Genomic DNA, 21,428 nt, shown 5'->3' with positions numbered 1-21,428 from the left:
AAAACACCATGAGATATCACTTCACACATGTCAGAATGGCTATCACCAAAAAGTATACAAATAACAAGTGTTGGTGAGGATGTGGAGAAAAGGGAACCCTTGTGCACTGTTTAAGACTATAAATTGGTGCAGCCACTATGGAAAACACTACAGAGGTTCCTCAAAAAACTAAAAATAGAACTACCATATGATCCAGCAATTCCACTCCTGGCTACGTAACCAAGAAAAACAAAAACACTAATTCGAAAAGATACATGCACCCCGATGTTCACAGCAGCACTATTTACAACAGCCAAGATATGGAAGCAGCCCAAGTGTCCATCAACAGATGAATGGCTTGTTGTTATACAAAGATACATATATATATATATACACACACACACACACAATGGAATATTATCCATAAAACAGAATAAAATTCTGCCATTTGCAACAATACACAGGGACCTAGAGAGTTTTACATTAGTGAAATAAGTCAGACAGGGAAAGACAAATACTGTACGTTATCACTTATATGTGGAATCTAAAATATACAACAAATGAATGTATATAGCAAAACAGAAAGAGACTCACAGATATAGAAAACAAACTAGTGTATACCACTAGGGAGAGGGAAGGGAGGATGGGCAAGATAGTGTTACGGGATTAAGAGATAAAAACTACTGTGAATAAAATGGCTAAGTGAAAGGATATATTGTACAGCATAGGGAATTATAGCCATCTCTCAGTAATAACTTTAATCTATAAAAATACTGAATCACTATGCTGTACACCTGAAACTAATATAATATTATAAATCAACTATAATTTTTAAAATGACAGAGAACATATCCATCACCCCCAAAAAGTTCCCTTGTGGCCCCCCTTCCTAGTCAATCCACCAGAAATAAACATTGATGGATTTTGGCCCCCTGTCAGTATAAATTAGTTTTCTTATAATAGAATGTAATATAAACGTAAGTATACAGTAGGTATCGTCTTGTGCCTTGCTTCCTCAGGATTTTCTAAATAGACAATCATGTCATCTGCAAATAAAGACAATTTTGCTTCTTTCTTTCCAGTATGATGCACTTTATTTCTTTTTCTTGCTTTACTGGACTGGCTAGGACCTCCAGTCAACATGGAGTAGAGGGCTTCCCTGGTGGCGCAGTGGTTGAGAGTCCGCCTGCCGATGCAGGGGACACGGGTTCGTGCCCCGGTCTGGGAAGATCCCACATGGCGTGGAGGAGCTGGGCCTGTGAGCCATGGCTGCTGAGCCTGCACATCCAGAGCCTGTGCTCCACAACGGGAGAGGCCACAACAGTGAGAGGCCCGCGTACCGCAAAAAAAAAAAAAAAAAAAAAAAAAAAAAAAACATGGAATAGAAGTTGTGCAAATGGATCTTTGTTTTGTTCCCAACTGTAGGGAGAGAACTTTTCAATACCTCACTTTTAAGTATTTTTTATGGGAAGGAAATTTCCTTCTTTTCCTAGTTTTCTCTAAGGATTTTTAACAGGTATTAAATTTTTGTCACAATTGTTTTTAGGCATCTACTGGAATGACAGTCCTTTAATCTGTTATAGTGAATTTCACTGATTTTTTTTATATATATATGATAAATTCACCTTGCATTTCTCAAATTTCACTTTGTCATAGTGTATTAAAATCTATTTCACACATTGTTGGTTTTGACTTCTAAATATTTTGTTATAAGGAATATGGGTTTGTATTTACTTTTCTTGTAATGTTCTTGTCTGATTTTGGTATCAGGATTATGGAAGCTTCATAAAATGAGTGGGGAAGTGTACTATCTTCTATTTTGGAGAAAAAAGTATAATATTGGTATTATTTGTACCTTGTAAGTTTAAGAGAAATCACTAGTGAAGTTCCTTGCAGGAAATTCTTAAATTGGGAACTCAATTTCTTTAGTGGACATAGGATTCATCAGATTTTCTATTTCTTCCTGTATCAGTTTTGGTAAATTGTGTTTTTCAAGGAATGCATCCATTCATTTAGGCTATCAGTTTTACTGGCATAAAGTTTTAAATAATTATTTCTTTATTATTCTTTTAACGTCTGCAGCATCAGTAGTGATATTGCCTCTTCCATTCCTGATATTGATAATTTCTGTTTTCCAGCTTTTTTTTCTTGGTAAGCCTTGTCAATTTTATCAATTTTATTAGTCTTTTCAGAAAACTAACTTTAGGCTTTGTTGATCTTCTTTGTTATTTGTCTATGTTCTATTTTGTTGATTTCTAGTCCTATTCTTCTTATTGTTTACTTTTTTCTGTCTATTTTCGGATTAGTTTACTCCTGTTTGTCTATCTTCTTAAAATAGAAGCAAAGGGCATCAGTTTTACCTCTTTCTTCTCTTCTAATATAGGCATTTAATATAAATTTCCCTCAAAGGACTGCTTTAGATATATTTCACAAATGTTTTTGTTATGTTTTCAGTATTATTCTGTTCAAAATGTTTTCTAATTGCCCTTGTGATTTCTCTTGGATCGAGAGGTTACCTAGGTATGTGTTGTTTAATTTCAAAACACTTGAAGATTTTCCTAGATATTGTATTTTTATTGATTTTTAAATTTAATACCAGTGCAATCAAAGAACACACTCTATATAATTTTGTCCATCTACTTCTATAGGTCCAGTTTAAGTATTCTATAATTTAAAAGCTAAAACAAAGGCGAATAATCTGCTAATGATTGCCTCATCAAAACTAGTGCATTAATTTCAATTTTACATCAGCTATTTATTGTAATCTCATTTCATCCGTTTCCCTATTCTATATTTTCTGTTATTCTTATAAGAAATAAGAGTTATACAAGTATAATCTAAAACAGAGGTTAATACCTTAAGAAAATTTTAAAAACTAAAAAGAAAGATTAAGAAAATGTAGTCAGTTTCAAATTAACTATCCTGGTTATTGTTAGATGCGAAATATATTCTAAACACAATGGTAAAAGATACAACATATGGAAGCAATCACTACTGAGGCATAAGTTTCCAAAATCAAATGTTTTCTAGAAAAACACACACACACACACACACACACACTCACCATGTAAGACCTATCGCCAATATAGTTGAATTCTAGACTGGTTTCTACTGAAGCTTTTGTGGATGACTGAAGAATTAGACTACAAATACCTTTACTTAATTGCATTTCATCAGGCAATCTTACCTTAAAGTACATTCCACTTCCATTTCAGAATGTGTAGACAAAACACGGAAAATGTGTTTGTCAACTAATAAAGAGAAACTATCTCCAGGACTCAACCAGTGCCACAGATTTGTCTTCAATGGTAAGAGCTGGCTCTTCTCAGAAGACTGATAAAAGCATGGATTTGTATGTATCTAACAAATTAAAGAAAAAGAATACAGTGATGTAGTAACTCAAAATCATGACAAAAATACAACTAAATATGAACTGATTCAAAATTTGTGTCAAAACAATTCTAAGTATAAATTTACACCTAAAAGTCTAATAAATCTGGCACTTCTAAGTATCATAATTATTATCTAAACACAAAAAAATAGTTGTAATATACCTCCCATTTCTCTAGGAATCAAAGAAAAAAGCAAAGTTATCAATTAACTGTTTAAAAGATACTTCTATTTTGTTTGAGAGATGACTGGACATTAGAAAGAGAAACATGAAAAATAATTATCAGTATGGAAACTGAGTCCCCCAATTTTGATATCCAAAATTCACTACTCCCTTGAAAATTCTCTTCTGCTTATTTTCCCCTAATAATTTCTTACTATGATTAAAAAATGAGAAACTATGGGAAGGAAATTCTTTGTTTTTTTGTGTGTTTTTTTTTGCAATACGCGGGCCTCTCACTGCTGTGGCCTCTCCCGTTGCGGAGCACAGGCTCCGGACGCGCAGGCTCAGCGGCCATGGCTCACAGGCCCAGTCGCTCTGCCGCACGTGGCATCTTTGCAGACTGGGGCATGAACCCGTGTCCCCTGCATCGGCAGGCGGACCCTCAAACACTGCGCCACCAGGGAAGCCCGGGAAGGAAATTCTTGATCAAATTTCTCAGGCAAACAACATACCTTTTTTCTTTACTCCTCACAGAGGAATCTTCTTGTTTAAATGAAATTCCCCTCTGAAGATCATCATCCATATTCAAATTGCAAGAGACAAATATATCTCAATGTCACAACTATTACAATATCCCCTATTTTGAATTATGTTTCCACTGATTACCTCATGTTAGCAAAGATAATGAGAGTTGCCTCCATAATTAATACCTATTGAAAGGCATCTTAAAAATTCTAACTAAAATCAAGCTGAGTTTAGCCATCTCCAGAATAGCCTTCTTGTCATCTAAACCACTGGGTCTTTTAATAAGCTTTAGCATATACCAAAGCAATCCACATTAATGCAGATCTTTTAAAAGAATTTTACATAGAGCAACTCCCCCTACCACCCATTCATCTGTCTACTTCATCAGTTTAAATGGCATTTTTTTTCTAGAGACATCAACCATCTTTCCATTTATAGTAAGGTAAATGTCCCCCTGAGATTGGACATATGCCAAACATTCTCAGTTCTTCTATTTATACTTCATTAAAGTATCTTGAGATACAACTAAATTTTCACACATCAAAACCTTTTCTGATCCCAACCATTTAATATCTATAGGGGTTAAGATATGTTTTATTCACCCTGAGTTTGAACAGACTAGAAATGAGTATAAATTCAGTAGGTAAAAACTTCTGTTCCTACTGTAAAAAGTATTCATTATGGAAAAACTAAGGAAGCTTATAATAGTCCTCTTTTTAATGTATTTTGAAATTCTAGAAATGCATCAGTATTTTTTTTTACCCCTCAAAAATTTTCTTTTCATTGGAAAACTTGGTTAAAATTTTTATTAAATATAGTTACTTTCATATTTTAAAAATCTCAATCATTTACAGAATATAAACTAAGTAAGATATAAACAGGTCTAGAATATTGTTATAAAACATGAAGCAAATAATGTTGTTAAGTTACGTAGATTATTTTGCGTTATAATTTATTTTTCATTTGTTTTTATTTCTTAAAATGCCTATTTCTATGGAAAAATAGGGTATGTCAAGCATAAATACAAGATATTCTGATTTAGTTTCAATTATATATTAAAACACACCAAAATATCCACAAACTTTTACTGATCATCTACAACATTCTTTCATTCCATTCAAATGTCAAGCCCCAGATCATTTACCTCTGAAGTATCCCGAGTCCATCTCTCTTTAGCATTTGCAGTCACTGCCCTAGTTCAAGCTCTTACCCACTGCTTGCATTTCTTGCTTGTGCTAACATCACATCAAGTCTCCCTGATTTCCTTTACCTCACTGCTTCCTAAGTTATTTTTTTACATTTCCCTACATAAGGCCTCTGATGCTTCTCCAATATAAGCAAAGCATAGCAGTGAACGCTCTTCATAAATCTACAGTGGTTTGCAACCTCATCTCTCACCTTCATACACCAAAATCTTCACCCTATACATACAACCTTTGATCCAATCATTGAGACCCACTCAAAAATGCTCTTTTGTTTACTACAGCCTCAGTAATGTCTTATCCCACCCCACCTTTCTGCTTGAACTATTGGAACCAGTACCTATCAGTTCAAAGATAGTCATCTGATAAATCACCACTAGACTCCAAGGTCCATGGGTGCAGATAACTACCTAACACAGTTCTAACAGTCTATGATTAAAATGACTACAGAAGTCTCTAGCAGCAGGAAGAATCTATGATATTTCAACTGTCAGTCATTACTGAATAATCTCAGGAACGGTTCCAAATAGTGTACTATAAGAAGTGAGGCTTGAAGTCTAATGTACTTAATAAAAATGCTACCTGTTGAGTCACTTAAATCGAGTCACCCCTAAAACTGTTTAATTGCATTGTCTATAAGATATCATATTAAATGATTTTTAAAAACTATAATCGGTACAATTAGGTAAACTAAATTTTAAACAGAATCCACTTTCATCTGCTAAGAAGCTCCTGGTAGCAGGCAGCTCAGCACATGAGCTTACTGGCTTTCAAAATACCAAGAAAATCACAAAAGTAACTTTAGTTGTCACTTCACATGACTTCTTCTGATCAAATACCATAATATACTTTTTTAAAAAAAATATTTATTTATTTTCATTGGATGACTTGAATAATATATATGTATCTTTTATACAGAAGGCTCTTATAGTCACCCATTTTATGCACATCAGTGTACACATGTCAATCCCAATCGCCCAATTCATCACACCCACACCCCCACCACCCACCGCTTTCCCCCCTTGGTGTCCATACGTTTGTTCTCTACATCTGTGTCTCAATTTCTGCCCTGCAAACCAGTTCATCTGTACCATTTTTCTAGGTTCCACATATGTGCATTAATATACGATATTTGTTTTTCTCTTTCTGACTTACTTCACTCTGTATGACAGTCTCTAGATCCATCCATGTCTCAACAAATGACCCAATTTCGTTCCTTTTTATGGCTGAGTAATATGCCATTGTATATATGTACCACATCTTCATTATCCATTCATCTATCGATGGGCATTTAGGTTGCTTCCATGAACTGGCTATTGTAAATAGTGCTGCAATGAATATTGGGGTGCATGTGTCTTTTTGAATTATGGTTTTCTCTGGGTATATGCCCAGTAGTGGGATTGCTGGGTCATATAGTAATTCTATTTTTAGTTTTTTAAGGACCCTCCATACTCTTCTCCATAGTGGCTGTACCAATTCACATTCCCACCAACAGTGCAAGAGTGTTCCCTTTTCTCCACACCCTCTCCAGCATTTGCTGTTTGTAGATTTTCTGATAATGCCCATTCTAACTGCTGTGAGGTGATACCTCATTGTTGTTTTGATTTGCATTTCTCTAATAATTAGTGATGTTGAGCAGCTTTTCATGTGCTTCTTGACCATCTGTATGTCTTCTTTGGAGAAATGTCTATTTAGGTCTTCTGCTCATTTTTGGATTGGGTTGTTTGTTTTTTTAATATTGAGCTCCATGAGCTGTTTATATATTTTGGAGATTAATCCTTTGTCCGTTGATTTATTTGCAAATATTTTCTCCCATTCTGAGGGTTGTCTTTTCATCTTGTTTATGATTTCCTTTGCTGTACAAAAGCTTTTAAGTTTCATTAGGTCCCATTTGTTTATTTTTGTTTTTATTTCCATTACTCTAGGAGGTGGATCAAAAAAGATCTTGCTGTGATTTATGTCAAAGAGTGTTCTTCCTATGTTTTCCTCAAGAGTTTTATAGTGTCTGGTCTTACATTTAGGTCTTTAATCCATTTTGAGTTTATTTTTGTGTATGGTGTTAGGGAGTGTTCTAATTTCATTCTTTTATATGTAGCTGTCCAGTTTTCCCAGCACCACTTACTGAAGAGACTGTCTTTCCTCCATTGTATGTCCTTGCCTCCTTTGTCATAGATTAGTTGACCATACGTGTGTGGGTTTATCTCTGGGCTTTCTACCTTGTTCCATTGATCTTTGTTTCTGTTTTTGTGCCAGTACCATATTGTCTTGATTACTGTAGCTTTATAGTATAGTCTGAAGTCAGGGAGTCTGATTCCTCCAGCTCCATGTTTTTCCCTCAAGACCGCTTTGGCTATTCAGGGTCTTTTGTGTCTCCATACAAATTTTAAGATTTTTTGTTCTAGTTCCATAAAAAATGCCATTGGTAATTTGATAGGAATTGCATTGAATCTGTAGATTGCTTTGGGTAGTATAGTCATTTTCACAATATTGATTCTTCTAATCCAAGAACATACCATAATATACTTTTAAATTAACCACAGAATCATGGAATTTGGGGAAAGGAACCAAAAACTACTTAGCTAAATTAGGAAAGAAAATGACTACAGTTTAGAAGCTAAACCATCCAAACAGTACATTTAACCAAGGCCTGGGGCAGGCCTGTGAGACTAATACAGAATAGGGAATGTTAAAGCAAAAGCTGCCAGGAAAATAAGCATTGTTACCTACATGCTCAAATTAAAGAAAAAGAAAAAAAAGACAATTCTGAAAGCTGCAATGAATATAATCTATCTAGTTCTGGCAATTAAAATTCATGAGGATCTGGCCTTAACTCCTTCCTGGGTGTTTCTGCAATTGGAAACATTTCTATTTCCTTTAAGTCTGTGTTAAAAGAAAGCAGTAAAATAAAATTTGGAGAGAAAGGGTAGAAGTAGAAATTAAAATCAGAGGCTATATAAATTTGGTAGGCAATTATTTCATTGGTCAGTCATTCTATAAACTATATTAATATAAAGTTTTATAAACAAGATAGCATAACAATGGAGATGCAATGTAATTTATTCAACATCATATTCCTAAAAAGAGCTGTGAATGTTTGATTTTTTTTAAAGTTATAATTGAAATGTAATGTTTATAAACCTTTCATTATGTTATCAGCCACCCCTAACTTATCTCTCAGTGTGGCTCTCTGGCATATGGCTAGAGCTTTTGAGTGTTTTTGCATGTTGCTGGGCTTGGAAATGTTCCCTGTTACTCCTCAGCCTTTAAAGGGAAGCCTCCCCTTCCTCGGGTATATGCCATGGTCACCAGTGAGGAATGGTGGGTAGCAGGAAGGACAAGAGTCAAAACAGGAATATACATATCTTCTGCCTGAACCCTGAATATTCTCTAAATGAGGTTTCCTTCTTACAAGCTAAGAGAAGACCATGTTCTTATTCATGAGTATTTTAAAGATTCAAATGAATCTCTAAACAATATTAAATAATGATATAGTCCTAAGTTTATAAAAGCTAAGATGTTAAATACAAAGGCATAAAATTGTAAGAGAAGAAACGGTAAAATACTTAAGAAAGGAAAATGATTACATTTCTTTAAAAACACATCACAAACCCAAAGTCAAGAAAACAGTCAGTTTGAGTATTTTTTCCTCAGCTGAAAGCACTTAATATTTAAATGATAGGTGGTTAAATATTAGGCATTTAGCAAGTCATCCACAAAGAAAGTGGACCACTCTGTGTGGTCCGTGATCATCTTTTTCTTTTCCTAAAAATGTTCATATAGGAGATCCCAGAACTAAGAGCAAAAATGACATCCCAAGAAATATGATGTTAGCTCCTAAAACTCACATCTAAATAAATATTACTCATTGAGTAAGCTTTTAAAAAAATCTATGTCAAACTATATACACTCCAACTAAAAAGCTACACATACAAGAAGTCCAAAAGGTTGTTTCTTGAAAGTTATAAAATAGACTAAAATTTACCAATATTTATAAAAAAGGAGAAGACAGACACAACATTTGGAATGAAAACAATGATATAAGTACACATAAAACTTTTGAAAAACAATAGAATACTATAAATACTTTATTCTAATATATGTGTAAACATGGCCCAAACTGACAACTGTCTTAAAGAAACTGACTTTTAAAAAGAGAATCGGAAAAAGCAGCCCTGTTATTCCATGTCACCAGAAGAGAAACATCAAGAACTCTGAGAGTTCCTTTATGTAGAAGTCTCAGCCTGCCCCACAGGGGAGGCAACCTGGTTCCCAGCAGTATGTGACCAGGTGATACTCAAAATGCATTAATGGATTCAGGGAGCAAGAAACCAAGTATTTCTGTCACAGAGGAAAAGCTTGATTTACAAGGTTTTTACTGAGAAGAGGCCTTCAAGATGGAGGAGGAGTAAGACGTGGAGACCACCTTCCTCCCCACAATTACATCAGAAAAACATCTAAATGTGGAACAACTCCTACAGAACACCTAGTGAACTCTGGCAGAAGACCTCAGACCTCCCAAAAGGCAAGAAACTCCCCACATACATGGGTAGGGCAAAAGAAAAAACAAACAGAGACAAAAGAATAGGGATGGGACCTGCACCTCTGGGAGGGAGCTGTGAAGGAGGAAAAGTTTCCACACACTAGGAAGGCCTTCGTGGGCGGAGACGGGGGGTGGGGGGTGGGGTGGCAGGGGAGAAGCTCTGGAGCCATGGAGGAGAACGCAGCAACAGGCGTGCAGAGGGCAAAGCGGAGAGATTCCCACACAGAGGATTGCTGCCGACCAGCACTCACCAGCCTGAGAGGCTTGTCTGCTCACCTGCCAGGACGGGCGGGGGCTGGGAGCTGAGGCTTGGGCTTCGGAGGTCAGATCCCAGGGAGAGGACCGGGGTTGGCTGCGTGAACACAGCCTGAAGGAGGCCAGTGCACCACAGCTAGCCGGGAGGGAGTCCGGGAAAAAGTCTGGACCTGCCACAGGGGCAAAAGACCATTGTTTCAGGATGCGCGAGGAGAGGGCATTCAGATCACCGCCTAAATGAGCTCCAGAGACGGGCACGAGCCGCGGCTATCAGCATGGACATCAGAGAAGGGCAAGAGACGCTAAGGCTGCTGCTGCAGCCACCAAAAAGCCTGTGTGCAAGCACAGGTCACTCTCCACAACTCCTCTCCTGGAAGCCTGTGCAGCCCACCACTGCCAGGGTCCCATGATCCAAGGACAACTCCCCGGGAGAACACATGGCGCGCCTCAGGCTGGTGCAATGTCATACCTGCTTCTGCTGCCACAGGCTCGCCCCACATTCCATACCCCTCCCTCCCCCCGGCCTGAGTGAGCCAGAGCCCCCTAATCAGCTACTCCTTTAACCCCGTCCTGCCTGGGTGGGGAACAGACACCCTCAGGCGACCTACATGCAGAAGCGGGACCAAATCCAAAGCTGAATCCCAGGAGCTGTGGGAACAAAGAAGAGAAAGGGAAATCTCTCCCAGCAGCCTGAGGAGCAGTGGATTAAATCTCGACAATCAACTTGATGCACCCTGCATCTGTGGAATACCTGAATAGACAACAAATCATCCCAAATTGAGGAGGTGGACTTTGGGAGCAACTGTAGATGTGGGGTTTGCTTTCTGCATCTAATTTGTTTCTGGTTTTATGTTCACATTAGTTTTGTATTCAGAGTTTATTATCATTGGTAGATGTGTTTATTGACTTGGTTGCTCTCTTCCTTTTTTAATATACATATGTTTTTCCTTTTTTTCTTTTTGTAAGTGTGTATGTATATGCTCCTTAGTGTGATTTTGTCTGTATAGCTTTGCTTGTACCATTTGTCCTAGGGTTTTCTCTGTTTTTGTTTTGTTTTGTTTTTTGTATAGTTTTAAGCACTTGTTATCATTGGTGGATTTGCTTTTTGGTTTGCTTGCACTCTTCTTTCTTTTTTTTATTACTTTAAAATTTTTATTTTTAATAATGAAAAAATGTCTTATTTTAATATCTTTATTTTATTCCTTCCTTCCTCCCTCACTCGCTCCCTCCCTCCCTTCCTTCCTTCCTTCCTTCCTGTGCTCCGGCCAGGTGTCAGGCCTGGGCCTCTGAGGTGGCAGAGCCAAGTTCAGCACATTGGTCGACCAGAGACCTCCCAGCCCCACGTAATATCAAACAGCAAAACCTCTCTCAGAGATCTCCATCTCAACACTAAAACCCAGCTCCACTCAACGACCAGCAAGCTGCATTGCTGGACACCCTATGCCAAACAACTAGCAAGACAGGAACACAACCCACCCATTAGCAGAGAGGCTGTCTAAAATCATAATAAGGTACAGATACCCCAAAACACACCACTGGACGCGGTCCTGCCCACCAGAGAGACAAGATCCAGCCTCACCCACCAGAACACAGGCACTAGTCCCTTCCACCAGGAAGCCTACACAAGCCACTGAACCAACCTTAGCCACTATGGGCAGACACCAAAAACAAGAGGAACTACGAACCTGCAGGCTGTGAAAAGGAGACCATAAACACAGTAAGGTAAGCAAAATGAGAAGACAGAGAAATACACAGCAGGTCAAGGAGCAAGGTAAAAACCCACCAGACCAAACAAATGAAGAGGAAATAGGCAGTCTACCTGAAAAAGTATTCAGAGTAATGATAGTAAAAATTATCCAAAATCTTGGAAATACAATGGAGAAAATACAAAAAACGTTTAACAAAGACCTAGAAGAACTACAGAGCAAAAAACAATGATGAACAACACAATAAATGAAATTTATTTAAATTTATTTAAAAATTCTCTAGAAGGAATCAATAGCAGAATAACTGAGGCAGAAAAACGGTAAGTGACCTGGAAGATAAAACAGTGGAAATAACTACCACAGAGCAGAATAAAGAAAAAAGAATGAAAAGAATTGAGGACAGCCTCAGAGACCTCTGGGACAACACTAAATGCACCAACATTTGAATTATAGGGGTCCCAGAAGAAGAAGAGAAAAAGAAAGGGACTGAGAAAATATTTGAAGAGATTATAGTTGAAACTTCCCTAATATGGGAAAGGAAATAGTTAACAAGTCCATGAAGCACAGAGACTCCCATAGAGGACAAATCCAAGGAGAAACATGCAAAGACACATATTAATCAAACTATCAAAAATTAAATACAAAGAAAAAATATTAAAAGCAGTAAGGGAAAAACAACAAATAACATACAAGGGAATCCCCATAAGGTTAACAGCTGATCTTTCAGCAGAAACTCTGCAAGCCAAAAAGGAGTGGCAGGACATATGGAAAGTGATGAAAGTGAAAAACCTACAGCTAAGATTACTCTACCCAGCAAGGATCTCATTCAGATTCAACAGAGGAATTAAAACCTTTATAGAAAAGCAAAAGCCAAGAGAATTCCACACCACCAAACCAGCTTTACAAAAAATGCTAAAAGAACTTCTCCAGGCAGGAAACACAAGAGAAGGAAAAGACCTACAAAAACAAACCCAAAACAATTAAGAAAATGGTAACAGGAACACACATATTGATAACTACCTTAAATGTAAATGGATTAAATGCTCCAACCAAAAGACTGGCTGAATGGATACAAAAACAAGACCCGTATAGATGCTGTCTACAAGAGACCCAATTCAGAAGAGGGACACATAGAGACTGAAAGTGAGAGGATGGAAAAAGATACTCCATGCAAATGGAAATCAAAAGAAAGCTGGAGTAGCAATTCTCATATCAGACAAAATAGACTTTAAAATAAAGGTTATTACAAGAGACAAAGAGGGACACTGCATAATGATCAAGTGATCAATCCAAGATGACAATATAACAATTCTAAATATTTATGCACCCAACATAGGAGCACCTCAATACATAAGGCAAATACTAACAGCCATAAAAGGGGAAATCGACAATAACACAATCATAGTACGGGACTTTAACACCCCACTTTCACCAATGGACAGATCATCTAAAATGAAAATAAATAAGGAAACACAAGCTTTAAATGATACATTAAACAAGATGGACTTAATTGATATTTATAGGACATTCCATCCAAAAACAACAAAATACACTTTCTTCTCAAGTGCTCATGGAACATTCTCCAGGATAGATCATATCTTGGGTCACAAATCATGCCTTGGTAAATTAAAGAAAATTGAAATCATATCAAGTATCTTTTCTGACCGCAATGCTATAAGACTAGATATCAATTACAGGAAAAAATCTGTATAAAATACAAACACGTGGAAGCTAAACAATACACTACTAAATAACCAAGAGAACACTGAAGAAATCAAAGAGGAAATCAAAACATACCTAGAGACAAATGACAATGAAAACACGAAGACCCAAAACCTATGGGATGCAGCAAAAGCAGTTTTAAGAGGGACATTCATAGCAACACAATCCTACCTCAAGAAACATCTCCAATAAACAACCTAACCTTACACCTAAAGCAATTAGAGAAAGAGGAACAACAACAACAAAAAAAACCCCAAAGGTAGCAGAAGGAAAGAAATCTTAACAATCAGATCAGAAATAAAGGAAAAAGAAATGAAGGAAACAACTGCAAAGATCAATAAAACTAAAAGCTCGTTCTTTGAGAAGATAAACCAAATTGATAAACCATTAGCCAGACTCATCAAGAAAAAAAGGGAGAAGACTCAAATCAATAGAATTAGAAATGAAAAAGGAGAAGTAACAACTGACACTGCAGATATACAAAGGATCATGAGACATTACTTCAACCAACTATAAGCCTAAAATGGACAACTGGAAAAAATCGACAAATTCTTAGAAAAGCACAACTTTCTGAGACTGAACCAGGAAGAAATAGAAAATATAAACAGACCAATCACAAGCACTGAAATTGAAACTGTAATTAAAAAATCTTCCAACAAACAAAAGCTGAGGACCAGATAGCTTCACAGGCAAATTCTATCAAACATTTAGAGAAGAGCTAACACCTACCCTTCGCAAACTCTTCCAAAATATAGCAGAGGGGGGAACACTACCAAACTCATTCTACAAGGCCACCATCACCCTAACACCAAAACTAGACAAAGATATCACAAAGAAAGAAAATTACAGGCCAATATCACTGACGAACATCGATGAAAAAACCCTCAACAAAATACTAGCAAACAGAATCCAACAGGACATTAAAAGGATCATACACCATGATCAAGTGGAGTTTATCCCAGGAATTCAAGGATTCTTCAATATACACAAATCAGTCAATGTGATAACCATATTAATGAATTGAAGGAGGAAAAACGATATGATCATCTCAATAGATGCAGGAAAAGCTTTTGACAAAATTCAACACCCATTTATGATAAAAACCCTCCAGAAAGTAGGCATAGAGGGAACTTACCTCAACATAATAAAGGCCATATATGACAAACTCACAGCCAACATCATTTTCAATGGTGACAAACTGAAACCATTTCCCCCAAGATCAGGAAAAAGACAAGGTTGTCCACTATCACCACTATTATTCAACATAGTTTTGGAGGTTTTAGCCACAGCAATCAGAGAAGAAAGAGAAATAAAAGGAATCCAAATTGGAAAAGAAGAAGTAAAGGTGTCACTGTTTACAGATGACATGATACTATACATAGAGAATCCTAAAGATGCTACCAGAAAACTACTAGAGCTAATCAATGAATTTGGTAAAGTCGCAGGATACAAATTAATGCAAGAAATTTCTTGCATTCCTATACACTAATGATGAAAAATCTGAAAGAGAAAGTAAGGAAACACTCCCATTTACGACTGCAACAAAAGAATAAAATACCTAGGAATAAACCTACATAAGGAGACAAAAGACCTGTATGCAGAAAATTATAAGACACTGATAAAAGAAATTAAAGATGATATAAACAGATGGAGAGATATACCATGTTCTTGGATTAGAAGAATCAACATTGTGAAAATGACTATACTACCCAAAGCAATCTACAGATTCAATGCAATCCCTATCAAACTACCACTGGCATTTTTCACAGAACTAGAACAAAAAATTTCACAATTTGTATGGAAACACAAAAGACCCCAAATAGCCAAAGCAATCTTGTGAAAGAAAAACGGAGCTGGAGGAATCAGGCTTCCTGACTTCAGACTATACTACAAAGCTACAATAATCAAGACAGTATGGTACTGGCACAAAAACAGAAAGATAGATCAATGGAACCGGATAGAAAGCCCAGAGATAAACCCACGCACATATGGTCACCTTATTTTTGATAAAGGAGGCAAGAATATATAATGGAGAAAAGAGAGCCTCTTCAGTAAATGGTGCTGGGAAAACTGGACAGCTATATGTAAAAGAATGAAATTACAACACTCCCTAACACCATGCACAAAAATAAACTCAAAATGGATTAAAGACCTAAATGTAAGGCCAGACACCATCAAACTCTTAAAGGAAAACATAGGCAGAACACTCTATGACATAATTCACAGCAAGATCCTTTTTGACCCACCTCCTAGAGAAATGGAAATAAAAACAAAAATAAACAAATGGGACCTAATGAAACTTAAAAGCTTTTGCACAGCAAAGGAAACCATAAACAAGACCAAAAGACAACCCTCAGAATGGGAGAAAATATTTGCAAGTGAAGCACTGACAAAGGATTAATCTCCATAATTTACAATCAGCTCATGAAGCTCAATATCAAAAAAACAAACAACCCAATCCAAAAATGAGCAGAAGACCTAAAGAGACATTTCTCCAAAGAAGATACACAGACTGCCAAAAACACATGAAAGGATGCTCAACAACACTAACCATTAAAGAAATGCAAATCAAAACTACAATGAGGTATCACCACACACCAGTCAGAATGGCCATCATCAAAAAATCTAGAAACAATAAATGCTGGAGAGGGTGTGGAGAAAATGGAACACACTTGCACTGTTGGTGGGAACGTAAATTGATATAGCCACTATGGAGAACAGTATGAAGGTTCCTTAAAAAACTAAAAATAGGGCCTCCCTGGTGGCGCAAGTGGTTGAGAGTCCGCCTGCCGATGCAGGGGATACGGGTTCGTGCCCCGGTCTGGGAGGATCCCATATGCCGCGGAGCGGCTGGGCCCGTGAGCCATGGCCGCTGAGCCTGTGCGTCCGGAGCCTGCGCATCCGGAGCCTGTGCTCCGCAACGGGGGAGGCCACAACAGTGAGAGGCCTGCATACCGCAAAAAAAAAAAAAAAAAAAAACTAAAAATAGAACTACCATGTGACCCAGCAATCCCACTACTGGGCATATACCCTGAGAAAACCATAATTCAAAAAAAGCTATGTACCACAATGTTCATTACAGCTCTATTTACAATAGCCAGCACATGGAAGCAACCTAAATGTCCATCAACAGATGAATGGATAAAGAAGATGTGGCACATATATACAATGGAATATTACTCAGCCATAAAAAGGAACAAAACTGAGTTATCTGTAGTGAGATGGATGGACCTAGAGTCTGTCATACAGAGTGAAGTAAGTCAGAAAGAGAAAAACAAATACCGTATGGTAACAAATATATATGGAATCTAAAAAAAAAAAAAAAAAGGGAAAGAAAAAAAGAAAAAAAAATGGTCAGAAGAACCTAGGGGCAAGACCGGAATAAAGATGCAGACCTACTAGAGAATGGACTTGAGGATACAGGAAGGGGGAAGGGTAAGCTAGGACAAAGTGAGAGTGTGGCATGGACATATATACACTACCAAACGTAAAACCGATAGCTAGTGGGAAGCAGCCTCATAGCACAGGGAGATCAGCTCGGTGCTTTGTGACCACCTAGAGGGGTGAGATAGGGAGGGTGGGAGGGAGGGAGATGCAAGAGGGAAGAGATATGGGGATATATGAATATGTATAACTGATTCACTTTGTTATATAGCAGAAACTAACACACCATTGTAAAGCAATTATACTCCAATAAAGATGTTAAAAAAAAAAAAGAAATGGTGCAAAGGATGCATTATCCCTGAAGGACTAGAACTAAAATACAAATAAATTTTCTATAGCTTTCTATTGGAATTATCATTAAATATTAAACAAAGATTGATGTATACTGAAAAAAAGAGCTCCTCATATTTTGTGTTTTTTTAATTTGGAAAGCATTTTTTTTTAAACAAAATGAGTTGTGGAAAAGCTATTTTAGTATTTTATAGCTATTTTACAAGTGTACCCATAATTTCATGGGAAGCAAAACAATCACAACTCAGAAATTTCATTGTGCAATAGAAAAGATACAATCACCCAAAGCCGCATATTTTGAGAATCAATAGCAAAAAATACGTATCTTTTACAATTTATACACAGTTCAGAACTACTCTCTCAATCATCCAAGAACCAAAGAGTAAGTTTTTATTAAAATGAAATAAAAGCATTGACAGCTATGAATTCACCCTGATGACATAAGTAACCACTGGTGATACAGTCATTTACAAAGAACATCATCATTTTGCCTTTAGAATGCATTTTCTCCCTGCTGATACCAGACTGTACATCAAATTTAAACGACACACAAAAAAGCTAACATCATCTCCCCACGAGCTAATATTATCTCTTCATGCACTATTTCCAAGAATTGCTAAGAGCTAGAGCCTTTTCTAAAGGGAAGTATTAGAGCAGGAAAAAAAGACAAATTCATCCAATTTAAAAGTCCAAATTAGTTACTGCCCTAATTGCATTCATCTATCATTGTCAAAGCTACTTTTTTATTTACTTAGATTTCTAATTTGAGGGAAAGGAAAAAAAGATTTAATTGCTTAAAGTGGAGTATACAGCATACAGAAGGGATCATCAAAACAAAATATCTGCTATATTTATTTATATAATTTTACAAAGTTTTTTAAACTAAAACTTCTCTCTCAACACTTTATTACAGTTGTATATATAATTTGCTTTAGCAGATCAAATAATTTGTGATTGACTAGAACAGAGAATAAGTGATATTTAGCACACATTATGATAAAATGAATAAACTGGAAGTTATTTGTCCATCTCATACTCATTATTTCTAATCTTAAGCTTCCATTAACAAAGTCAGTGTTAGAATTCCTCTAAACTTCTCTAAATTGCACCTTGAAGGTGCAGCTACAATAAGATGCTGATTAAATAAATAAATCTATTTCAGGGGGATGGGTATTTTATTGAAACTATATTAATATAAACAAGAAATCAAGCATTACATAAAGCAAAGAACCCATACGTATATCACTAAGTCCAAGCAGCTTTCCTTCAACTAATATAATGTGAATTTCATAATTCTTGGAATAAAATTCAAAACCCAATTAAATATTTTTCTAAAAGAGCAATCAAATTCTAGTACTAGAACTGCACATTTCCTTAAAAAAACATTTTTTATGTCTTCCAATGTTTGGTAGTTCGGCATTACAGAAATAACTGCAATATACTGTACTATTCTTTACCCTTTTTTCATGTTATAAATATTCCATAATAATTTTTTAGAGACATAATACACGTAAGATATTATGTGTGGACCCACCACCCAGTTTAAGAATATTACCATTACCTTTGATGTTACCAGTGAGTCTTTACCTAACCACTCTCTTCTCAGTTTCCTCAGATGTAATTATCCTGATTTTTGTGTTTATCACTTCCTTGATTTTTTTTATGGTTTCACCACCTATGTTTATGACCCTGAATATATTGTTTACTTCGTAGGATTTTTAATCTTACATAAATGAAGCCATGCTGTAAATATTCTTCCAATGCTTGCTTCCATCATTATTATGTTCCTGATTTTAATCCATGCTTTTTCAGCTTTCACAGTAATGTATCTTCACTGTTGTACTACATTTCATTAAATGAATATATCACAATATATTTATTGATTTTACTGTTGGTGGAAATTTATGTTGCTTCTAGTGTTTTGCTATCATATAAACAATTTTGCTCTTCAGGCTCTTGTACATATCTATTGGTACCTGTGTGTGCATGAGGTCTGCTTGCAGGGAATACAAGCCTTCATCTTTAGGAAATAGTGTCAAGCTATTTTCCAAAGTGGCTGCACCATCTAAGCTCCCAGCCACTGCTCATAACTATTCCACTTGTTCTACTGCTCCCCCAACACTTGAAATTGTTAGACTTTTCATTTTTGCCAATCTGTTGGGCGTGGAATCATATCTCATTGTGGTCTCATTTATTTCTCCATCTAATAAGAAGGCTGAGCACCTGCTTTTCATGTTTACTAGCCAGTCAGGTTTCCACTTCTGCAATGTGCCACTCAAATCTTCAGCCCATTTTTCTATTGGATTATCTTCTTCTCATTGACTGAAAGCATTTGCTATAAATTTTGGATATCATTCCTTTGTCAATTATATGTGTTTTACGTATCTTCTCCCTGTTGTATTTTTCATTTTCATTATAGTGTCTTTTGATCAGCAAAGGTTCTTAATTTTAATGTAACTGGCTTTTTTTCAATCTTTCTTTTACAGTTTCTGCTTTTTATATCTTATTTAAAAACCTTTCCCTACTCTAAGGTCATAAAGGTTTTATCCTACGTTATCTTCTAACAGTTTTACAGTTTCGACTTTCACATTAATCTATCTGGAATTGATTTTTGTGTATGGTTTGAGGTAGAGGTCTAATTATTTTTTTTTATTTTTTTGCCCAAACAAACAACAAACCGTCCCAGTACCATTTACTGATAAAAACTTCTCTTCTCCATTTATAGGCAATGCCAGCTCTGGCCCAAATCAAATTCCCACATACAAAAGCCTGAATCTAAGATTGCTTTCAGTTCTAAAGTTCTACTCAACTGAAGGCACTAAAACGTTTTGTGAAGATAAGTTGAAACAATTAGTTTTAACTTCAAGAATTTTTTTTGAAGAAGAGAACATGGCAAAAGAATCCTGACTTGGAAAATGTGATGAAAAAAAATATATACTGCAGAGGGTTCAAAGAACCTGAGTTCTAATTCTCATTTAACAACTTGCTGACTACGTAGAATTAGACATTCTAAGTTGTCAAAAATAATAGTACCAAGAAAAGGGTAAAAACACTTACCTTTTTCCCATGTGTATAAGGTCACTTACTAAAAGTTCATAAAATTATACTAAACAATATTTAAAAGATAAATATAAACAAAGGTATAGTTTAAATAAAATGTTACCATCCCAAATGTTAGTTTTAAAAGTCTATAATCTAATGTGGAATTTTTGCTCTAACTTCTAATTTTGTATCTACCACAGTTTGGTGCTCAAAAGACACTTGTTGACTTATATCAACACAATCTAATTAAAGACCAAGCAAGGTAAAGAATGTTTTCTAAAAGGTGTCTTCTTTGTTTGAACATTGTTAAACACCCATACAGAAATCTGACCCACTTCATAAGGGATAAAGTTTAACCTGAAGAAAGAATTTTCCATTAATAAAATCACCTTTAAGTATGTTTATTTTATATTATCGATACTCTTTTAAATAGTCACAGAAGTTCAAAATACACCTGAATACTTTTCATCCAAGTATAGACATGACTCCAATTAAGCATCTCTATTAAGCCAATTTGGAAAATACTCTAGGTACAGAAATCTATTGAAACAAGCCTATAACACTTAAGTGACTTTGGCTGCTAACCCATCCCCCAAAAGCCAACCATTACACAGTTATGGACTTTCTTATAGAATCTTATTTGTAATACTTACTCATGAACAAAATCATAATGTACACATGAACTGGTAGTCACCTTTCATTAAGATTCTAACTACATAAATGTAGCACTGCCTATGGGAAAAAAAAGTAGCTTAAATAGTTTAGATCTTTATCTCCCAATTATCTTCTGGCAATAAGAAAAACATATTTCGACATTAATTCCCTATTTTCATAACCTTAAAAATAAGCCCCTCCAATCAGGAGCTGGAAACACGTGAGAGAGAAAATGTTAAAATAAATCACTAACAACATATTTACCGGTTTGATTCGAAGCTGACCACCCACCACTTCAAGAATGGCATGTCTTCTGGACACTCTCTTATCTGTTATCTACAGGAGAAAAAAAATTAAAATTTCAAACACAGACACCTGCCTAAAAAACAATAACAACAACAACAAACCCCACAGCAATGTTTCTGAAATCATTAGGCTCGATATGAAATCTATTATTCATTCAACAACTGTATATTGAAATGACTGTCCTTACTGAACAAATAACGAAACAACTC

The 21,428-nt window shown here is 36.0% G+C and overlaps 1 protein-coding gene across 3 annotated transcripts in view; it reads right to left on the bottom strand.

Moving 5' to 3' along the window:
- Positions 1-21,428, bottom strand: part of APLF (aprataxin and PNKP like factor) — a 93,481-nt gene that overhangs the window by 55,327 nt on the left and 16,726 nt on the right. For all 3 annotated transcript variants that reach the window (XM_060117254.1, XM_060117253.1, XM_060117252.1), the window contains exons 2-3: positions 21,178-21,249; positions 3,167-3,339 (exon numbers count right to left, since the gene is read on the bottom strand). In XM_060117254.1, coding sequence (XP_059973237.1) covers positions 3,167-3,339; positions 21,178-21,249 — 245 coding nt within the window. The remainder of the gene's footprint in view (positions 1-3,166; positions 3,340-21,177; positions 21,250-21,428) is intronic.

The sequence above is a fragment of the Mesoplodon densirostris genome, chromosome 14, assembly GCF_025265405.1.
Source record: "Mesoplodon densirostris isolate mMesDen1 chromosome 14, mMesDen1 primary haplotype, whole genome shotgun sequence".
Lineage (NCBI taxonomy): Eukaryota > Metazoa > Chordata > Mammalia > Artiodactyla > Ziphiidae > Mesoplodon > Mesoplodon densirostris.
Note: the sequence above shows the minus strand (reverse complement) of the source record. Positions and strands in the feature narration are given on the sequence as shown.